Raw genomic sequence first — 21,742 nt, 5'->3', positions numbered from 1 at the left:
AAATATTGTTTGCTTACATAAAGTTCCAGACTTGGTTACAGCAGTGAAAACAAGACAGGCAGAATATACTTCTATGCTATAAAATGCATGGTTGAGATAAAAAAATGAAATCTGCTCTCGGGAGAACACAGAACAAGCATCCTTTCTCTCCAGTTCCATGGCAAAACGAGACTGAACTCTGAGGAGAGAGGAAGCAGTAAGGATTCTTTTCCTTTGTTACTTTTCCCACCGGGACAAGCAGGAGATGAGACCTCGCAGAGTGTCCTCTCTGGGAATTTACAGAGGAACTCCATGTGTCTTTTAACCTTTGATTACCTAGCAAAACTTGATATATTATTTTGGCTCAAGATTATTTCCCACACTCACGTAGCATTTAAACTTCCCAGCCGGGCTGTAACACTGCACTATCCCAAACAAGTGCAGAAAAACTGCTGGGTGCAGAGTGCAGAACTCAGCTTCCTAAGAATCTTTGCTTTCATTTTTTAAAAACAAATATCAAGTTCCTAGCCCTGGTGGCTACAAAGATGGCATTGAAATGCACTGTAAAATCTCAGAAGCCACGAGTATGGTTTCAGTGGGCTGACTGTATCCTGCCTCTTTCCTATGACTTGGAGAACTCAGCACAAATATATGAAAATATGCTTACTTTGCATAATGTACATATGTTACAGACTCTAGCTTTTCTATGCACAGAATTTTGGCTACCTTGGGCCTATGTTGCTTTGCTGCCCTGGGCAAAACGGAAAATGCCATGGCATGCCTGTGCTGCCACCTGAGGCAGCCTGAGGCAGGCAGCTGAGGCAACTGCCTCATGGGTGGGCCGGCCCTGGCTTGGGAACAAAATGCTGATCTGGCTGACTAATGTTTAGGAAGGACTGTGCACAGAGGCAGCATATGTAGGTACTTCTTTCTTGCTGTCCTGAGAAATTGCAAGCCACTGAATCCTGCCCACTGGCACAACAACCGTGTAGGATTAGAAGATTGAGTTTATTATACCTCCTCTTTTATTGTGAGTTGTCAGAGTGCACCATATAGTCAGATACTAAAGACAGGCATGCCATGTTCTCTTGAAACTGGGGAAGCACCAATCAACACCCTTGTTTAGTTCTAGTATGTCCAGTTAACGAGCTGACTCATTAACTGGACATACTAGAGCTGTGGGGTGGTCACTTTGGGGGCATTGGCATATGATCCTCAGTGGGCTCCCCAGAAGGCAATGGAGCCCTCAGGCCCTACCCACTGTCGGCAGTAGGTAGAGCAGAGTGGGGGGCCTACTCACCTGACCCCTCTGGCAGGGGTCACTGAGAGAGGGGCAAGGCGCTAGGGAGTCTGTCTAGTGCTCCCACAGATATGTTTGCAGAATGCTGGCCTTGCCCCTCGTATCCTCTGGGTAAATTGCAGCGACTCCAGTGCTGTGAGGTCAAGGTGATCCACCACTGTCTGAAACCCATGGCCTCACCTGAAGAGCTAGAAACTTTTTGTTAAACAAAAAAACAAACAAAAAAACCAATGCTGTGAATCTTGGGAATTATAACCAAACATTGCACACAAACGCATGCAATCAAGCAAATTTATACTTGTAAAAAAACTGTTTTTCTGCTTCTGGAGGTGATAGAGAGTTTGGGCAGATTCTGGGGATCTTGATAGGGATGAAAGTCACATGGGAAATGATTGAGTGCCCCTTTTCTGCCCTGCTAATACTTCTCTCCCAATTCCCCACTCCTAAAGTGGCTTTTTCATTTAATGTAATTTAGTAAATGGCATTGAGATCAAGTGGCATGCATTCGTAAGTAACACGTAATTAGCCAACCAGATTCAGCTCTTGTGTGCTTAAGCCATGGGTAGACAAACCAAGGCCCGGGGACTGGATCCGGCACAATTGCCTTCTAAATCCAGCCCATGGACGGTCCAGGAATCAGCATGTTTTTACATGAGTAGAATGTGTGCTTTTATTTAAAATGCATCTCTGGGTTATTTGTGGGACATAGGAATTCATTCATAATTTTTTTTCAAAATATAGTCCGCCCCTCCACAAGGTCTGAGCAACAGTGGACTGGCCACCTGCTGAAAAACTTTGCTGACCCCTGGCTTAAGCTATGCGGTCACATAAGGGCTCCTATTCTACTGAGAAAATGTTGAGATGTGAAAATGTTGAAATGTTGACACCTGCTCCCTTCTGTAGGTCATTGCCACCATCCCCACCAGCCACCTGAAATGCTTGAAGGAGGCAGGGCATGGCACCGGGAAGGATGACATCACTGATGAGGAAATGGCGGAGGATGAGGAGGAAATTGACCATGCTGAGCGGGAACTCCGTCGTGGCCAGATCCTTTGGTTCCGTGGCCTCAACCGTATCCAGACCCAGGTATGAGATAATGGGGAGGCGCCTCCCGCCAGGGCTTCCCTCGCCCTCGCCCAACCCTTCCTTTGCTTTAGCAGTGACTTGACGATAAGCCTTTCATCTGGTTATCTCCTACCCCATCCCAAGACACCTGATGCTCATGCCTGGGGGAGAGAGAGAGAGACCTCCAATGCTGGTCTAAGCATTTCATTTCCCCGCTGCCTTGTTTCAGCAGAAAGAACTAATGAATGCAGTGCTTGGATGCATGAACAGAGGCAGCCTATAGAAGCAGAAATGGGATGACGAGTTGCTGGGTGGTTTGGAAATGCCCAGAAAAATGAGAACAAAATCTGTGGCTGAGATGGTAGCAGCAGAAATGTTGGTGCTGGTGGAAGTAGCAGTAGTAACAGCAGTCATAGAGTAGTCCTTTCTATAGTTATCAGGCAGGTCATTTGAATTCCCATATTACTTGTAGGGAATGGAGGATGAGAGATGGCGACTTGTCCAAGGCCATCCAGTGTGGCTGTAGCTAAAGACGGACTCGGTTCTGACCTCTCTGATAGTAGCAAGGATCCCTGCAAAGCCACATGCTCCCGGAGCTGAGCCCATATTCTGTGCTCTTGCCCCATTTGAAGGGCAGAAGGCAGCCATAGTAAGGCCAGCAGAACATGCAGTGTCTAAATCACCCAAGATGTTATGCTCCATGCTCCATTGCTCCTGTTTTTTCAGGACCCCAGTGTGGTGTTAAAGCTGGGGCATCAAACATAAGATCCTGCAGTGTTTTCACCCTACTATAGTCTTCACAATCTGAACATTTGCAGGGCCACAAAGCCACAGGCTGGTGTACTTACTCTCAAACCAAGCCACTGTTGGAAATAGCCCAAGCTATTGACATTAAATTGGTATCTGTGCCTAAGACATACTTGCAAATGTCTGTGTGCCTCCTTGTACTGGGGAGGTGCAGGAAGCAGACTTTTGTTATGAACCCTCTTTCAAAGCCTCTTTTCTTCCCTGCCTGGAATATATTTTAGAAAGTGAAGCACCTGCAGTGGGTGGTGGACAAATGGAATATAGGTTTGGGGGAAATGATATTTGTCAAATTGAAGGAGAATGGGCATTTCAGTGGTGGAGTGATGAGGAATTTGGCCCTTCAAGTCATTTGGGTTTTATATCCCTTCATCTTACTAGTGGCAGGAACATACCTCCCTGTAGATTAATGATGTCTATAGTCCCCATATGGTGGCGACTGCACTGAGTAGCATCTAGAGCCTCAAAGTATGAACATGCACCTTGTTTCCTCTGTAGGACAGTCCTTGCTTTCCTTATAGCCAGATTTTACAAGTTTGCCACAATAAGAATAAACTATGGAGATCAAGTTCTGCAAATGTGCTTAATTGACTGGGTACTTAGTTTTCTATCACACCCATAAATCATTCAAATGTGATTTATTAGACACAAGTTTCATTTGGCACCTACAACAGTGACACGGTGGATGTTTTCATCCAAGTTTTTTCTCAGAGTAGACCTATATAAGTTAATGAACATGACTAAGGGCTCATCCACATCTACAGAAAACCTGATTGCTGTTTGCTCTGATGGAGCGCTAAAGAGCAGTTTTCCCCAGGGAAAAGCAACAGGACAACAGGAAATACAGATAAGCCTTAAGTCAGATCCATTAATTTCAGTAGGTCTATCCTGAGTAAATCTTAGTTGAATACCACCCAGTGACAGTGACATTATCCCAATTATAAGGAAAAGAGGTATTCACAGAAAATAGGCACTATGACACACAGAAAAGAACTCCTTCCATAGTCACTGGAAACCTTGCAACTCTCCTTCAAGTCTCAGGCTGCTTCCACACTAGGGGTTTATTCTGGAACTGCCATTCTTTGTCCACTTACTCTTTTAAGGGACAGCTACATGACATTGTCATTAAATTGCACCTGCCCTATATTTTCCCTGTACTTTTTTCAACTTCTTTTGAGAGCCCACAAATGTCGACATGGTTGGAACTGCTGCAGAAGCACCTTAACTCTACTCTTCTGTCCTTCTTTTTATCTTTTTAAGAAATGCGGTTTTGATGTGTGCAGTGACATTTGGGGCAACTGAGCCACACCTTTTCACCTTAGAACACTCATTATTACCTATCCATCTGGCTCCATTTTAGCAGTGTGTTGATTTTTTTAAGCTTTACTTTTAGATTTGTGTTAAAATGCTTTGTCACATTAACAAAAAAATATGAGCAGCGACACAATAACACTTCAGTGAAAAAGCATTCTACTGCAAATGTTAAAATTAACAAATAAAATGAACATGCTGCTGAAATGCATTTTTACACCGCTTCCACGTGGCAGTTTATTGTATGCTGCTCATACATACAAGTTTTGTGCAGCACCCGCTCAAAGTCGTCTTCATCAAAAGGGAACCTGTGAAAATGATAAATAGGGATTAAATGGGGGGGGGGTTATGGGACGTCTTTTTGATGGTGTTGTTGTTGTGTGGATGCTGTGAAAAACTTGGAAGCATGAGCAGAACAGTGGGCTTATCCACACTAAAGAGTGGAGCAAAATTCAAGTGTGGCTAAGCCCAGTGTCCACAATAACCTGCCGTACCTTCTTACCCATAATGCTATGTTACGCCCTTTAATATGGACAGAACAGAATAAGATGTACATGCTCCAAAAGTGCAATGCTGAGTGAAGTATGGGAAGTCCATTTCAGTTTCACATGTTGTTTAAAGCAGAAGAGCAATGTCTAATAGCCTACAGTCTGGAAGCACCCTCAGGCAACCACTTTTACTTCATCCGGCTTGTAAACAGCCATGAGGTCCAGAAACTTGTGTCTTATTTCTAAAAGGCAAATCAAATCTAGGATTATCTGGTATCTGACATCAGCACTGAAGATCAAGTACCACAGTCTTAGCTCTGCAATAAAAGAATGCAAGATTATACTCGGACACAAAACCCACCTGAGGGCAGGTTGTACCACCTCTAGCCATTGTGGGGCTTCTGTGCCACATACTTCAAACTAGGTCCATGTGAGAGGAACGATTTCAAGACAACCATGTCTAGCTTCTATGTTCTAACAACATGCTTTCTGATTGCAGCCCTTCCCCACCCCACCCCCTCCTCCCTTCCCACTTCCTCAAACTGCCTTAAAGAGGGAGTGGGACGTGTGCCTGGCAATTTTTCTTTCCCTTTAGCAAGTCAAACAAAAGGTGGTTTGCCTTAAGACTTGATGCTCATGGGATCTCAGAAGTTCTCAGGCCTGGAGCATGATGAGGAATGACCAATGGCATGTTGCATAGCAAAGTTGTTGCTTAATGGATGAAATGAAATGAATAGAACCCGGAAACCCAACTCTTCTCCTGCACCAGCTCCATTCCATGTAAATATGGCTGATTCCAAGGCATCCCAAAGCGAGGGAGACTGCTCAGCTGTCCCCACCCTCTTATTCCCTTTTCTAAGAAGAAAACAACACACACTCATATGCAGCATGTGTCAGCAATGCAATGCAACCCAGGGATCCTGGTTTTGCTCCATACGGTAAACTTCACAAGACGTTCCCCTGCAGGAATGAAGAAGCAGGGCTTCCAGAATGGAGTGTAGGGCTACCAGGCAGGCCCAGGCCCCAGCTCTTTCACTTTTAAGCACTGTGCCTTATCCCCGGCCCGCTAAACTGGCTTTATCCTGTGAGGTGGTGGCAAAGCATGGCAGCAACCTGGTGTTAATACCAATCTGCATCAACTTGCAAGGTGGAAACATTTCCCAAGAGGCCGGCTAGCTGTTAAAGAGGTAGGATGACCATGTGTCTTGCTCTGCAGGGGATAATCCTGTACCTGAAGGGCTGTCTGTCTGGTCCAGACCCTGTTTAAAGAGCCCTGTCTTGAAATTGCCCATCAATAGTTAGCATATGGACTGTGCAGACACACAGAGCTCAGCTAGTCATGGTCTTCTTCCCTGCTATGGTGAGATGTGTTGTGTTTTGACTTAAATTATAGTAATTATTTCTAAACTTGCACCTATACATATAAACTAGCATATACAAATTGTATGCAATCTGTGTCCTCTTTTGTCCTCCTTTTTGGCTGATGCGTTTGCTTTTTTTGTGGTGCCAGCCTAGGAAGAAGGGAGCAAGGTGCTTCCTGTGGTTCAGAATATGCCTTGCATAAAAAGATGACTGGCCTCAGAACGATGGAGGCTCTCCTGCATCCAGCTGCTCATCCCATTTGCACCAGCAGGAGATCAAGAATTCCCAACTGGTCCATGGCCTTCCCTCCATTCCCTGATGGGTTCATGTGGTTTTATAACAATATACACAACCTTTGCTGCAACCTAGTGAGGACAAGTTCCCCATTGCATAACTGGGGGGAAGTGCAGCCTAGAGAGTGACTTGCCAAAGGCCACCTCAGTGAGTCCATGTCTGAGCTAAAACTCTCGCACTTAATTTATTTTCCCTGCAGAGCCACACTGGCTTTGCGCCACTGCTCACATGTTGCTGGTAGTCATGAAAAAGTGAAGGTGCAATGAAGGTGAGCTTGCAGTGTGGCTCAAATACTCCACAAGACTGAGAATTGAGAGAATTGTGATTTCTGCAACAGAAGAAATTCATCACGTTACATACAATTGCCTATATTTGAGAACTGCTAATGGCAGTCAGATTTTCGTTTCTTATTCTGGTACTTCAGATGGCCACCTGTCATGGATGCTCTTGTTGAGATTCCTGCATTGCAGGGGGTTGGACTAAGTGATCCTTGGGATCCCGTCCAACTCCTATATTCTATCGTTCTGTTATTTATGCATGGTTCACTGAAGGGCTCTTTCCCTTCCCCACCATCCCTTTCCTCTGTGGCATCACTGAGCCCCCTAGACGTAGTTGCTCAGTCGGGTGCATGGGACACACCTTGTTCATACATTGAGTGCAATTCAAATGGTAAGGCTTTCTATGGACTATCACTATACCATTTCCTATTGCAGGTGTTGTTTACATACTGGAATGATTCCTCCGACAATAAAAATCAAAATAAATGACACATCCTTGCATTTAGAAAAATGGCATATCAAGGCGTGTTCTCCCTGATGTACTAGTTTTCTATTTGTGCAAGTTTGTTTCTGGGGAACATTCCCCAAAGTGCTAGGAAAAGCTTCACTGGTTAATTCTGCTGAATCTATCAATAGCTTTAATACCTCATTATGCTTTTTTGGGTGGGAAGGAGATGAGATGAGGTGGTTAGTGGCTAAGGGCTGGCTTAAAGAGAACCCTGGCATGCAGGTGACACATGAAGTCAGGTGTGTTTTTACCTCCGTCAAAAACTTTGAACCAGGGTCTACAAACATAAATGTCTATGGGAGCAGGCTTGTCCATAGGATGCCTGCACTCCTTTTTCTCAATGGACAAATAATGTGAGCTATGCATACTCACTTAGGCATTTGCAGAAATGGATGACACCACTATCCACCCCAATTCTGTGTAAAGTGGTCCCATAACCCTGCTGCATGAATTAGCTATGTGTGTTTCAGAAGTACCAAATACAACTGCTATATTTGGGTGGGGGAAATGCCCCCCCCCCCGTTAAATCTGGGGAGGGGGTGTCTTCCTAACCATGTGACTATGACTCGCTTGCTTGAGTCTTCGATAAACATATTGGCCTGTTTGCTTTCACACTCTGGTATAATAGTGAACTATATCAAAGAAGAATTCAAGGAGGGTAATTTGCAGGATTGGGAGGTAGATGCTCTGTGATTTTTTTTGTTCAGGTAGACAGCCTTTTCTACACAGTAATATTCTAATATTAGTCCTCTGATTCATTACTTATATGGCATGGCACGGCATGCTTCAATGTAAAGGTAAAGCTAAAGGTACCCCTGCCCGTACGGGCCAGTCATGTCCAACTCTAGGGTTGTGCGCCCATCTCACTTAAGAGGCCAGGGGCCAGCGCTGTCCGGAGACACTTCCGGGTCACGTGGCCAGCGTGACGAAGCTGCTCTGGCGAGCCTGCACCAGCGCAGCACACGGAAACGCCATTTACCTTCCTGCTATAAAGCGGTATCTATTTATCTACTTGCACTTAAGGGTGCTTTCGAAGCTCAATTTTAAAGCAAAAAAGTGGCAAATGTAGGTAGCAAACGTCTCCGCTCACACACGACCGAGCAATTTAATGATAATTTACTATTCTTTTTGTTCTTTTATTTATCTCTTGGGCAGCAGTGTGTTCCCTTTCTATACAGACCAACACTGGAGCACTCATCTAGCTAGCTGCACAACAGCACACTCTTCCGTTTTTTCCCATAAGGCGTATGCAACAGGAAGGCAGGGGTGCTACTTTGCTCTTCCAGACTTAATATTGCCCTAGCCATGCCAGCAGTGGGGGACCTCGGGGTCTCAAATTTCCCCGGCGCCCTGGGCAGGGCCAAAATCCAGTGCCTGCCCCCTCTCCATTCTGAAGTAGAGTTCTGACATCCCCTGTGGCTCTGCGCCCAATGCGCACAAACCGGCCACACTCCCAGCACTCGGCTGCCAGACATTTTATTTTATACTTAATTTTGCCAACAATTTTTATTTGCATAACTAAGATTAAACAAACTAAGATTAAACAAAACAAAATAAGTTCCTAGCCAGCCTCCAACAATGAGATAGGCTACAGAATGAAAAGCTACTCATAATCAACCTTCAACAATAAATAGGGATGGTTTTTATATACAATATTTAGGCTGCAATTCTAAGTGCGTTAGCAGGAAATTAAAACAACAGAACAAAATAGCACTTTGTTCTGAGTAAGCCCACTGAGTTCATATTGTTTCAACAAATCAGAAGTGGAGAATCGGTTTTCTTTGGCAACTTCAACAGTATAAAAGAAATAGAATCTCATTGTATGAATGTGTGAATTAGCCTTATATTTATAATTTGTCTCAGATTTATTTAGAAAATATTTATATGCTGCTTATCCACAAGAAGATCTCAAAGTGGTTGACATAACATAAGGGGACCTACAACTATGTTTCAGTTCTTTATGGCTCCTGGTGGGCTTCCACACATGTGGAAAGTTTCATGGAGCTGGGTATATTCTTACAGCGACTTCTCATGCAATCATCTGTGCTTGGGTTCAGGACAATCTTGCTCAAAACATACATAGTATCCCCCAAGATTCAGAGCAGGAGAACTGTAAAATGCACCGTTTAGAGACTGCACTTGCTTCTGTCGGAGTCCTGCCAAGGAAGGCCAGGCACTAGGGAGCAGATTTTGCCATGACAGCAACCGTGACCTCAAGGGCAGTGCTTTTCTTTTCCCCTTAGGAATTAATGCCAGCTGTTCACATGCACAAGAGGAAGTGAAACGGTATACACTGGGACACAATTATAAGTGGAGGTAACCCTACTTCCTATTGCTGGTCACCCCAGTCCTCAAGGATCCAGCCAGCTGTTCTACAAAACCCCACCCCTTCATGTGTAAAATCCTTTCTTGGGTTCAGTTCCTTGGGCATGCTAGAATGTGGCCATATGTTGAGAAGGAACAGACTTTTCTTGAATGAGAGATTTGTATTACTGCTCAGTTATACAGTGGTACCTCGGGTTAAGTACTTAATTTGTTCCGGAGGTCCATTCTTAACCTGAAACTGTTCTTAACCTGAAGCACCACTTTGGCTAATGGGGCCTCCTGCTGCTGTCGCACCGCCGGAGCACAATTTCTGTTCTCATCCTGAAGCAAAGTTCTTAACCTGAGGTACTATTTCTGGGTTAGCGGAGTCTGTAACCTGAAGCGTATATAACCTGAAGCGTATGTAACCCGAGGTACCACTGTATAGCAATTTGAAATGTGCAAATGTTTTATGACCATCCTCTTGTTTGAGGCTGTAGTCTTTGCCCCTTGGTGATGGCTAACGATGAACCTATTGTCCATGATTCTTGTCTTTTAATTATTTTATTATTTCCCCCAACGAAGCTGTAACACTGGTCTTCACAAACACCTTGTAGCAACGAGTTTCTCAGGTCAGTTGTGCCTTGCACTCTGTTCTTAATGGATTGGCTACAGCCATTTGTGTCTTGCTGGATTTCCCCCCAACAATTCTGGTATAATGTGCTGCTAAGGGTTTGTACTTTGTGTAAATTCTTTAGAAAGGGAGCCTTCAAGTGTGACCAGTTGCCTCGATCTTCTGCTGCTGCAATTTGCTCTTTCCATAAAAGAACATCAGTGTGGTGCCAACTCCCACTAGCTGGCCTCTGGTGCATAATGCTTCATAGACTGTGGCAGGAGGCCAAACCCCCAGCATGGCCAATTCTGGCTGGTATGCGCTGTTCCACTGCAGCCGCTGCCCGCTGCCATCCAAATTTTCTATCTCATTTTCTCTCCCGCAGATGGAGGTAGTTAGCACCTTCAAGAGAAGTGGCTCCTTTCAGGGGGCTGTCCGACGCCGCTCTTCCGTCCTCAGCCAACTGCACGATGTAACCAATATTTCTACCCCCACTCACGTAATTCTCTCCGCCGCAAATGCCAGCGCCGGTGCCGGGAGTGAGTCTTGATTTCCTCTTACTGCTTGTGATTTTTTTTAAAAAAACCAAACCAAACAAAGACAAAAGAACCCCCATCCTATTGCTGCCCTCCTCCAGTATCCCCTCCCTTCTCTTCTATCCACCCCACCCACCCACCCCCTTGGCCCCTCGTTGCTGCAATCACTGTTGCAATATTATTTATTTCAGTTTTTTCTCTGTCCGGTCTCAGTCACACCGGATTTACAACTTATATAAAGCCATACAATTTCTGCGCTTTGCCCCTCCTTCTTTAGCCACCTGCACCCCTTTTCTCCTTCGTTTGCTCACCTCTTTCACCTTCTCTATCAGTGGCTGCTGGTTTTTAATGGACTGGAGTCAGATCCCCAGCTGGTGAGGTCATGGGCACGGAGGGAGGGGTCTGCATGGGCAGGGGGTTCCGTTTCAGTCAAAGGAACTGAAGCACCGTAGAGCACTACCAGCTGGGGGTCCAGCTTCTTTTCTCGGCCTAGCCACACATCTTGATGGTGATTGGTGTTTATTGTGGTGTTTGGTGTGTGTCACTCACTGTTGCACGTCAGAGTTCTGCTTCTGGGGTGGGGTGGGTGGGTGTTGCATAGAGGAGAGCAAAAGATTGGGTACCAGACCCCACAACATCAAACTTTTGGACAATAACAGCTTATTGCATCACCATTCCTGGGATAAATATGAAGTCATCTGTTGATCATAGTGAGGATCAAGGCAATTCTGGTGTAGATTAAATCTGTAGGAAGTCAGTACCAAAAAGAAAAAGAAATGCAGTTTTTTGCATAGAACCAGTCAACCAACACAGGAGAAGTTCTTCCTTCTAACCGTGACTTCATGCCCCTGACTGGAGAGGACGCTAGAATGAGCTGGCAGGTCAGACTCGCATTTTTACCTCTAAACACCAAATGAGGCTGATTCAGGCCACTAATAGCTGTAGTGCAATTTACATTGGAATAAAGAGGCTTTGCTCAACAGCAGCTGCAAACATCTTCACTTACATGATTCCAAATATCATCTTCCACCTACACTTCACATTTAAACCAGTGCGGACAGGTTTAGTGTCAGGCTTGCCCATCAAAAATCCAGGGCGTTGAGTAGATTTGTCTTTTTTTTCCTTCTTTTTTTTTTTTTTTGTAAGATAGCTATCTATGATTCCAGGCATATTTGCACTAGAGACAAACTGCTTTAACAGTTCCTCCTTCTTCCTTGGGAACCCTGGGAACTGCAGTTCTGTGTGGAGGAGCAGGGCAAGGATCTCGAACAGAATTCTCAGCATCCTCAGCAAACTACATTTATTTGTATGTTAGATCAGCCCTGTCTTGGTTCCTAGACTGGGAGCCAAAGCAGCGCAGCAGGTTTGAAACTGGTTTAAATATGCATGGTAGACAGCATATGGGGTCCAGAGAAGATGTCATAGCAGCTCTTGTTCACCCCCCACTCAAAGTGAATTTATTATAGGAAGCCTCTGAATAAACAAATACTTTGAAAGAGATTGTGTGAGAAAACAACAATCCTTGCTCTGAAGGCTCAAGGCATTACAAGAGTGAAAAGCATGTTTATGGAAAGGACTGAAACTCTGGGGTCTGGGATGTGTCAGGAAAGGGGAGCCTTTCACTTTGCTCAGAAGCAAAAGGTGAGAATATGCCTCTTGAAGGCACCCACAGGGGTGTCATGGACCAGTTCCTCCGTATGTTAATGAAAAAAGTGGTTCCCTTGCTCCTTTTTTCCTCCTCAGTCTCCTTCCTGTGCCTCACCTATCCTTCCCTCTTCAGAAACTATGCTATGCCAATGCTTTCTTGGAGGGGGGGGCACAAAACCCCTCTTTATTTTTCATTTTTTGCACGACAGTGAAAGAACCAAAGAGGTAAGCTGTCCACTCCCTGAACTCCAGCTCTCGGATTAGGTCTCAGGTATTCTCAGCAAGTTGGTTTGTTTAGAATATTTCAACAGTCTCTTTTCTTTTCTTTTAACCAATCAAAGCCATGCTGGTGGTCATGCCAGCGCTGTGGTGTGGCAGTTTCATGGTACCTTTTGGTATGACATGTACTGGCCTTGCTTTTCAAAGGGTGTGCACCCGACCATGTAAACCTTCGAGTATGGCCTCGTAATCTTTGCTGCAATTTCAGCAGTTGTTTCTCTCTCTCTCTCTCTCTCTTTCTCTTTAAATGCTGCCTTTATATTAAACTCTCTTCCTCCCTTCCAGCGAACTGCTGTTGCTCCTTGGGAAATTGATATCCATTAATGGCCTTTGGTCTTTCCCCTACCTCTTGCATCTTGGAAGTGCTGTGTCAGTTATTTTGATTTATTTTGTTTTGATGATGATTATGTTTCTTTTTTAGGAACCATGTTGTGGATGGCAAATGGGTTTCTCCACCCTAATTTTTCCAAAGGGGAGTTTGTCATTTCAGGCTCACAGAATAAACAGGGACCACCTGAAACATTTTGGTGCATGAAACAGAAAATCCAAACTGCACTTTCCACCCTCCCTCTTCCCTGCCCCTAATTAGCACATGGCACAAAATACTGAGCAGCTCCCCTGATCAAGTCATAATGAAATGAATAAACCCATGTAACAGTTCATTTCAAAGTGGCAGCTGCACAAGAACGTCCCAGTGGATTGTGTCCTGCAACTGTTAATGACACCTAAAATCACTGCCGCAGGCAGCTATCTCACCTCACCTCTTGGAATAAAGCCTGATAGATTCCAATGCAACCTTCCTCCTCTTATCATGGTGGCACAGATGCTTCTGTCTTAAGAGTGCTTCTACACTAAATGATTAGGGTGAAATTGACATGAACAGAATAGTGACACAATTTCCACAAACGTAGATGTATTTACTTAAAGAGGCATATAGTCCTATACACCAGGAACCCTTTTTGGCCACTGCCGTTAACCATGTTGATAAAATGGATGACATCCCAAAAGTTTATTACATCTTTTTTAAATAAAGAAATAGCATCGGTAGTAGGCAGAGCTGTAAAAAAACAACAACACCATTTGACACCAGCATTGCTGCAGCTTACCTAGACAGGGCTGTGGCAGGGTGGCAACAAATTACTAGTTAGCATTATTATTTTACAGTGTTTTAGCACTATAACAACTTAATACAGAAAGACACTTAACAGCATTTTCCTGTTGCATAACTGTCTTCCATTAAAGAAAATAAAGGTGGAATAACATTTCAGATCTAATCTAAAATGATTTTTTAAAAAAGTGGTGTCATAAAACGCCACTCACTGCATGGGTTATAGTGAATGAATTTCAGATTGCTTCAACCACAGCAGGTTGGGATAGAACACAACAGGATCCCTGCACAGAAAACTACACCTCTTGATAGTGTGGAAAGTCAATTGCCATTCCCCTTGTAGCTTGGGGCTCGTCCACACTTCCGCTTGTCCCACCACTTTCCCCTGGGAAAACCCACTGCTGAATTATGACAAACATCAATCTGCAGAAAAACAGGTTTGTTCTGATTCAGTGGTAAACAGCAGGTTTCCCCAGTGGAAAAGCAGTGGAACAAGTGGAAGTGTGGACGAGCCCTTAACATCATATCTTATCCACATGAGCTGAGCAGTTATTGGCAAGACTTCTGTGCCATTCATAGCAGACTCCGACATCCAAGTTGGTGACAAGTGAAAGTTCCTTCAAGGCTGCAGCTGCCTGCTTGGAAAAACTTTGACTGCTCAAGTGCTCATCTCTTTTGATATACAGGCAACTCTCAACTTACACTGGCTTACATTCTGCATTTAGTCAAAGCACATTTTTTTGCCAAGCATGTAAAGCTGAATGCACACAAGTTAAATGTGCGTAAGTTGTGAGTTACCTGTACTCTTAAAGATGTGCCAGGTATTGTAGACCCTACGTAAGAATCATATCTGGATGTGGGTGTGCATTTCATTATTTGCTAGGGCTAGTGTTTAAATAAGAGTGGGGCAGAGTTTTAATATTTATTTTAAGAAAATTCATTCAATTTAAATGTCTGGTTATATGTTTTTATCATAGCGTTACTTTCCCTGACCATAAGCTAGAAAGACAAAATTAGTTGTGTTTATCATGAACAGCAGTGATATTGTCAGGGCAGGATTCTGGGGCAGATGTCCAAGGTTCTACTCAGCAGAATGATCAGGAGACCCCCAAACTCAAAAGGACTGGCTAGCTACATATTGAAATAATCAAATATTCTAAAGACATCTCTCACACATAAGAAGTCAGAATCACACATAAGTCAGAATCTAAAATTACCCAAGTGCTCCACTGCTGAGGTAAAAGTATCTACTACAGCAGTCCTGGTTATACATTCAGGAATTTGTTATATTGCAAAATCAAATTGGCCAATACTGTGAGAGCAGTCGCACATACACACAAAATGGGGCACATGTATTATAAGCATTGTATGGCCTCTACAATACCAGCTCCATGGATCTGGAAAGCTATAATCTGTACACAATTTGCCAGCTCAGCCATGACGTGAGGCATCCTAGGAGTGCATAATCAGAATCACAACTTGCAAGCCTAAACCTCTCTACTCAGAAATAAGCTGAATTCAATGGGACTTGCTCCCAGATAAGCATGTATAAGGCAACACAGACTTTGTTGCCCACTAATAGCCATCCTGCTGTCGTAATAACAAGGGCTAGTAAAGAGTTGGGCTCTGATTCATGTTTGTAAATCTGGAACCAGAATGTGGTAGTTGAAGTCTGTACTAATAACGTTATCAAGGTATAATTGGTTGTAGTTGACAATAGGGAGCATTAGGGAGACACTCCCAGTTCCACTAACACCTTCCCAGGGAGGCTGAGTTCATATTACATACACAAAGCGCAATATGCATGACAAAAGCAACATAAAACAAAACCCAATATTCGATAGCCAAGTCTAAGATCTATTGGATACCTAAGCAATATTGCTGCCCAATATTCACTAGACCAGACTTCCCTAACCTGGTCCCCTCTAGGAGTTTTGGATAGCATCTCCCATCAACCTCAGAACTCAGTAGCTAAGGCTGATGGGAGCAGTAATCCAAAATAGGTGGATGGAAGCAGGTGAGGGAAGGCTGCATTGGACCTTTTTGGAACCTATTTTTGGAACCCCTTTTCACGAGCCTGACATGAACCCCCTGCCCTCTTCCTTCTCCCTTGCACCTTTCCCTTACAAACTTTCCCTTCCTATTCTCTCCCCTTTGCAGCTGCCGAGATATCATGGATGGAACCACCTCAGTATCAGCCGGGGATTTCCTGTAGTGTTTTTGTAAAAAAAAGAAAGAAAAAAGAAAAAAATAGACACAAAAAACAATAACCCCAAACAATAAACCAGCCAAAGTGTTCCCTTCTCCCTCCCCCAACTCCCTTTCCTCGTTTTCTCTTCACCTGCCACCTTCATCTCATCACTGCTGCTTTCTGCTTTCTCATGGGGACTTGGGTCATCACATGCAGGTACAAGATGCAGCCTGCCTTCCCAGGAACCCTTGCCACCTCACCAAACAAAGAAAGAATGAAAAAGATAGAAAGACCCTCAGCTATTTTAGCATGGCCCTCAGCTATGTAAGGTCCAGGTTTTCTATAGTGGCTGCTTCTTTAGGATCAGCGAAGAGAGAGATGCCTGCTAAACCAGCAACATCAGTTTTAGAATACTGTTTCTATCTGACCGTGTAGAGAGCAAAGCTGACAGTGAGGGTCACCAGGCATTTGGGCCTCTTAATGAAGGAGAAAGCAGATCTGAAATCCAGAGGCCCCACCTGGTTGACCTGGTTGATCTAGTTGGAAAATCCCCAATCAGAAGTTAGAATAAAGTAAATGCTAAAATCCAGAACACTGTTGAGAGGAAGAAGACCCACTGGATTCACCTATCCATGTGGTATTCCTGAATACATGCCTTTACTTCCACCCATGTATGTGAGTGGTGTCATTCATTCTTGGAGGGGAGGAGCTTCTACTTGTCCAGCCCCCATTAATATAGGAAGGCTCTCTTGCAAGGGATGCCTACAGTAGCTCAATCAGAGGCGGGTTTAGGGCAGCACAACCATTTCCACTGCACCAGGCATTCAGCCTAGGGGGGCAGCACAGGGCACCACAACTATGAAGTAGTGAATTAAGCAGAAAGGAAGGCAAAGGTCAGGTGCCAAATTTTTGCCTTGCATAGGGTGCTGCTGAAATTTGAAGGACTCCCCTGGCTGAATGAGTTTGCTAAGGTTGGAGACACAAGAGGGCTGGAGTTTAGATCTGGCATCTAAATTTCATCTTATAAAAGCCAGTGGTTCTGTCACACAGGCTGGGAGAACCTCTAGCCCTCCAAATGTTGCAATTCCCATCATCCTTGACCACTGGGTATGCTGGGTTGGGACTGATGGGAGCTGGAGCTCAACAACATTTGGAGACTACCAGGTTCTCCACCCCTGCTCTAACATGACCACAATATGGAACCTAGAGGCAGGCTCTGTGCCGAGACGAAGGGATGGCAGGCAATTTCAGGAATCAGTGGTTTCATCTGAGTTCTAGAGTACAAAGTAAATTCTATGAAATCTGGAACACTTGAAACTTCAGCCTGTTAGTGGGGCAGGCCCAGGTCAGTTTCCCCTTGGGAAACCTGGGAACTGTAGTTTGGTAAGGGTGGTGAGAATTCTCCATTACAGAAGCATAGCTCCTGTCAGAGAACTGCAGTTTCCCAGAAGCAGATCTGCTACTTGATCAGTTTATGTCTGGAATTCAGACATGTCGGGGGGGGGGGTGTTAGCAGTGGGTTTTGTAACCTTTCCTGAACTGCTAGTGCAGAGCTAAATCATATGTATTTCCACTATATACCCAGTGTCTTGAGCCCTTATGTTCCAAAAGGGTCCTATCCTGCCCCCCTCACCTGCTGCTTTCCCTCAACCTGCTGGCTCATCTTTCTTTTCTGTGTCTTACCATCCGCTTTGGGGCAGGGGCAAGAGGGTAGCCTGTGGGGCATGGACGGAGGCACCAGTGGCACAGCATGAACTCATAATCCTCCCTTCCCTTGTCTCCTCCCCAAAACAGCAAGGATGGGCCTCAATACTCGAAAGTTTACCGTACTGTTGCAGCAATGCATGGGTCTTTCTTCACTTCGTGTCCTGAGGCTGTGATTGGAGGCATCTTTCACTGTCTGTCTGTCTGTCTGTCTGTCTGTCTGAGCTGTTTTGCTTCTCTGAAGTCACAGTTTGGGGTTTTCTGCCCTGGTTTTCTTGCAGCATGAAAGCAACCCCTCCTTCCTCATCTCCACTTCCTCCATCCAAAACTTGCACTCTCCCAGTGGTGCATGGGGGGGGCGTTGCTATATGTACCAGCAGCTGCAAACCATCCACCACTTTGCTTTCCCATCTGCACAGCACAACACTGGGACCTTTTCCTAAGAGGGCAGCACTCCAAGTGGGTCCATGCCTTGCTTAGGAATGTAGTCTGATGGCATCACCAGCTTCCTTTAAACAACCCCCCCCCCGACCAATATTCCTATTTCAAAACTCAAATTGTTTTAGTTGATTCCCTTCCTGCCCCAGTAATAATCCTGTGTTTCCATCCCTTCTTAAGAGGGAAAAAGCACCATTTCATTCAGCTCTGCACAGCCTTTGGCCCTGCAAATTGAATGTAGCCCACCAGCTGTGTAGATACCACCAGTTGGTAGATACTTGACACAAACAGGCAGATACCAAAAACAGGAAGCTCGTGGGCTGGCTTGGTGAATTACAAATTATGTAGGTCTGATTGAATCCATCCTCTCAACTCTCCTGTGAGCTACATACAGTATGGTTACAATACCCATTTATGACAATTTGAACCGGACAGAGAAAAGGTGATGCATCCCTGGTTTCAGGGATGCTTCATGTTTTAGAGGCAAACTGCACATGAAGACATGCTGCATGGAGGGCTGTTTTATTTTTGCTTTTTACCCTTTGCCCTTTAGGTCTTTATCTACTAAAAAAACCCCTCTCCCCCCCACCAGCCCCCCAAAAGCTTTTTGCCTCTCGTGGGATACTGCCTAAGGAACTCTGAGAAATGTAGTTCTGAGAGTGATTTAGGTCTTTCCAGTATGATGATTGGCAGTCTACCTTCTTTGACAGGGGGAACCCAAACAATCTGGGCAGCTTCCAACAGAACACTAAAATACAATAACCTATTAAACATTAAAAGCTTCCCTAAACAGGGCTGCCTTCAGATGTCTTCTAAAAGTCTGGTAGTTGTTGTTCTCTTTGACATCTGGTGGGAGAGCGTTCCACAGGGCGGGCGCCACTACCGAGAAGGCCCTCTGCCTGGTTCCCTGTAACTTGGCTTCTCATAGCGAGGGAACCGCCAGAAGGCCCTCGGCGCTGGACCTCAGTGTCCGGGCAGAACGATGGAGGTGGAGATGCTCCTTCAGGTATACTGGACTGAGGCCGTTTAGGGCTTTAAAGGTCAGCACCAACACTTTGAACTGTGCTCGGAAACGTTTAAAACTTGCCCTGTAGATGGCGATATGCGAGAGGTCACTGGTCCAAGATAGTCAACTGCCAACAGTTCAGGGAGCAAGAAAGAGCCATGAAACCAAAAAGGAGAGCAATGTTTAAGGTAGACAAGGCTGACCAAAGACATATTGAGATGGAAAAACAACATGGCCTCCCTCCTGCTAACTAACCTTGAAAATGTCTCATATTCACACCCTTTTGAAATGAACCATTGTGTCATTATGAAGCAGTTCTTCATTTTAGTGGGACTTGTGCATGAGAACATCCTGGTGGATTGAGCTTCATGCTTTGGATTGGTCTCCAACTCTGCTGCCCTTAATGGTGCACAAAATCTGCCTGAGGCAACAAGCTCACTTTACCTCATGGCAGGGGCACAGTGTTACCCTAAGGGGGGAAAGGCTCAACAGATAATGTCAAGTTAAACACGTAATGAGGCAACCAATACCTGGGACTGAAACATGATATAACCCAGGGTGATATAATTACCTTCTTTGACTAATCAGAGGCCAGGGTTGAAGAGCAAAGTAATGACATTGCCAGCATGGAACAGAGTAAACTGGACATATTCCTAGTCTTTTAGATTTATTATATGATGCTAAAACAAATCTTTCCACTCCCAGTCCCAGAGAGGCCTAAGTAGAATGTAGCACCTGCTACATTCATGACTACACAATTGCATAGGAACTTGCCCCCTTTCCCTTCATGTAGCTGACCATTTACTAGCTGGTAATTTACCAGTGTGCATGTAACCACTTGTTAAGCCAGCATGGTTTTATCATGTGCTAACACAAATTTTACCTCTCCCCTTATTTCCTGGGTTTCTGATAAGTATGAAGATTTTCCTCACAACCTGGCAGAACAATAGAAACAATGGGCTTACCAAATGGTTGTGTGCACCATCTAGTACCTTACCACCCAGCAAAAAATCGTGTGTATTCACTAAAAGTTTACTCCGAGCAGCCACATTAAAATGTTGGGTTCTAGTTTTGTTTTTCACTTTCTGTGCAAAGCTGAAAGTCGGTTGTAGGACTCCTTGCTTTACCATGAACAGCAACAGAACCATATTTTTCTCATTGCTGACTGTAGAACCTAAAATGGTTCTCTTCTCACATAATAGCCTCACATCGTTCCCAATGGAGGAAAGAGCATTTAGGAGCCTCAGACCTTCAAATACCATATTCTCTCTAAGCTCCATCATTATTTGCTTAGCTACCTTTCAGTATATGACCCAGTATTTCTGCCTTTCCTGCATGCTTCCGAATTGTGCTGGGGTTCTGGGTTTTGCTTTGTTGCTTTTTGTCTTTCTCTTTTAGGCCTTCTCCTCAGCTTGATCCTTCCCACCCCATCTCCTGGGTACAGGAACTGGATTCTGGGCCCCTAAAGCATGATGTGGCATGAAGGCACCCAACTGCATGTGCTGCCCTAGAATGTTGTGCTTCTGTCCTACTTCTTTTGCTCACTGGGCATGCAGACGAGTCCACATTATGCGTCTCTTGTCCACCACCAGCTTCCTAAGCGCTAATCAAGATGAGCCACTCCTCTCTCATGGGAGAAAAAGTGTTCCCCCTTCTCCCACACCAAAACTCACCAGAAATTTTGAGCTAGGAGCAGAATTGTGTAGGATTTTTACCCACAAAGCACTGCAGGGCTGATTAAGATGGACATGGCAGTAAGCACACTGCTTGTTTATTTTGGGGCCATTTCCCCCCAGCCCTTCCTTGAAAGAGGCAGTAGGTTCATTCCGTTCGTGAAACCAGACAGGCTGAGAATATTTTAAGCTTTTTTCTGAAGCTGGGAAATCAAATGCTACTCCCCTGTCACCTTTGGTAAATTAGCTGCTATGTTCTCAACTCTGAGGAAATTAAGGGGAGCCCAACAGAATTTTAAACGCCTGTGTCAATTGCCAGACTGAGGGGCGAGAAGATGGGGGGAAACAAGCAGCAAAGAAACAGAGCAGGTATGAAATGCTGTACCCCAAAAGAAAAAAGTTCAGGATTTTTCCTGAGTGTAGAGGATTTCACACACACACACACACACACACACACACACACACACACACACACACAATTTCTTTTCCGTTCTCTCACTTTCTTTAGATTAAATTCATTTCCACCCTCCACTGTCTGTCCCTTACAAAGCCACTAGATTGTTTCACCCAATAAAAAAATGTTGGCCACATAACACCCTCCCCCATTCCTGTTCTAACCATCCGCACTTGCCATTTTTTCTATTGATTCTTCTTCTCATCCCTTTTAGTTTTTTTAGTTCTTCACTGCTGATGAGGGCTCCTTTAGTCCCCCTCACCTTTCTCCCCAATCACCCCTTCCATCAATGTCCACCAGGAATCGTAAATAATATCCCAGGTATGGCGAGGAAATGGAAAATAAAGAACAACAAAACACACGGAAACTGGTTATAGTTAAGAAAGCAGAGGGGCTGGTT

At 44.7% G+C, this 21,742-nt stretch overlaps 1 protein-coding gene across 8 annotated transcripts in view; it reads left to right on the top strand.

Moving 5' to 3' along the window:
- ATP2B3 (ATPase plasma membrane Ca2+ transporting 3) overlaps window positions 1-21,742 on the top strand; it is a 118,482-nt gene that overhangs the window by 92,570 nt on the left and 4,170 nt on the right. For 4 of the 8 annotated variants that reach the window (XM_028711449.2, XM_028711448.2, XM_028711446.2 and 1 more), the window contains one exon: window positions 2,183-2,365. In XM_028711449.2, coding sequence (XP_028567282.2) covers window positions 2,183-2,365 — 183 coding nt within the window. Of the gene's footprint in view, window positions 1-2,182; window positions 2,366-10,691; window positions 10,846-21,742 lie in introns of all 8 variants that reach the window. The other 4 variants (XM_028711452.2, XM_028711451.2, XM_028711453.2 and 1 more) reach the window with 2 other exon arrangements.

Source organism: Podarcis muralis, chromosome 17 (genome assembly GCF_964188315.1).
Source record: "Podarcis muralis chromosome 17, rPodMur119.hap1.1, whole genome shotgun sequence".
Taxonomy (NCBI): Eukaryota; Metazoa; Chordata; class Lepidosauria; order Squamata; family Lacertidae; genus Podarcis; species Podarcis muralis.
Note: the sequence above shows the minus strand (reverse complement) of the source record. Positions and strands in the feature narration are given on the sequence as shown.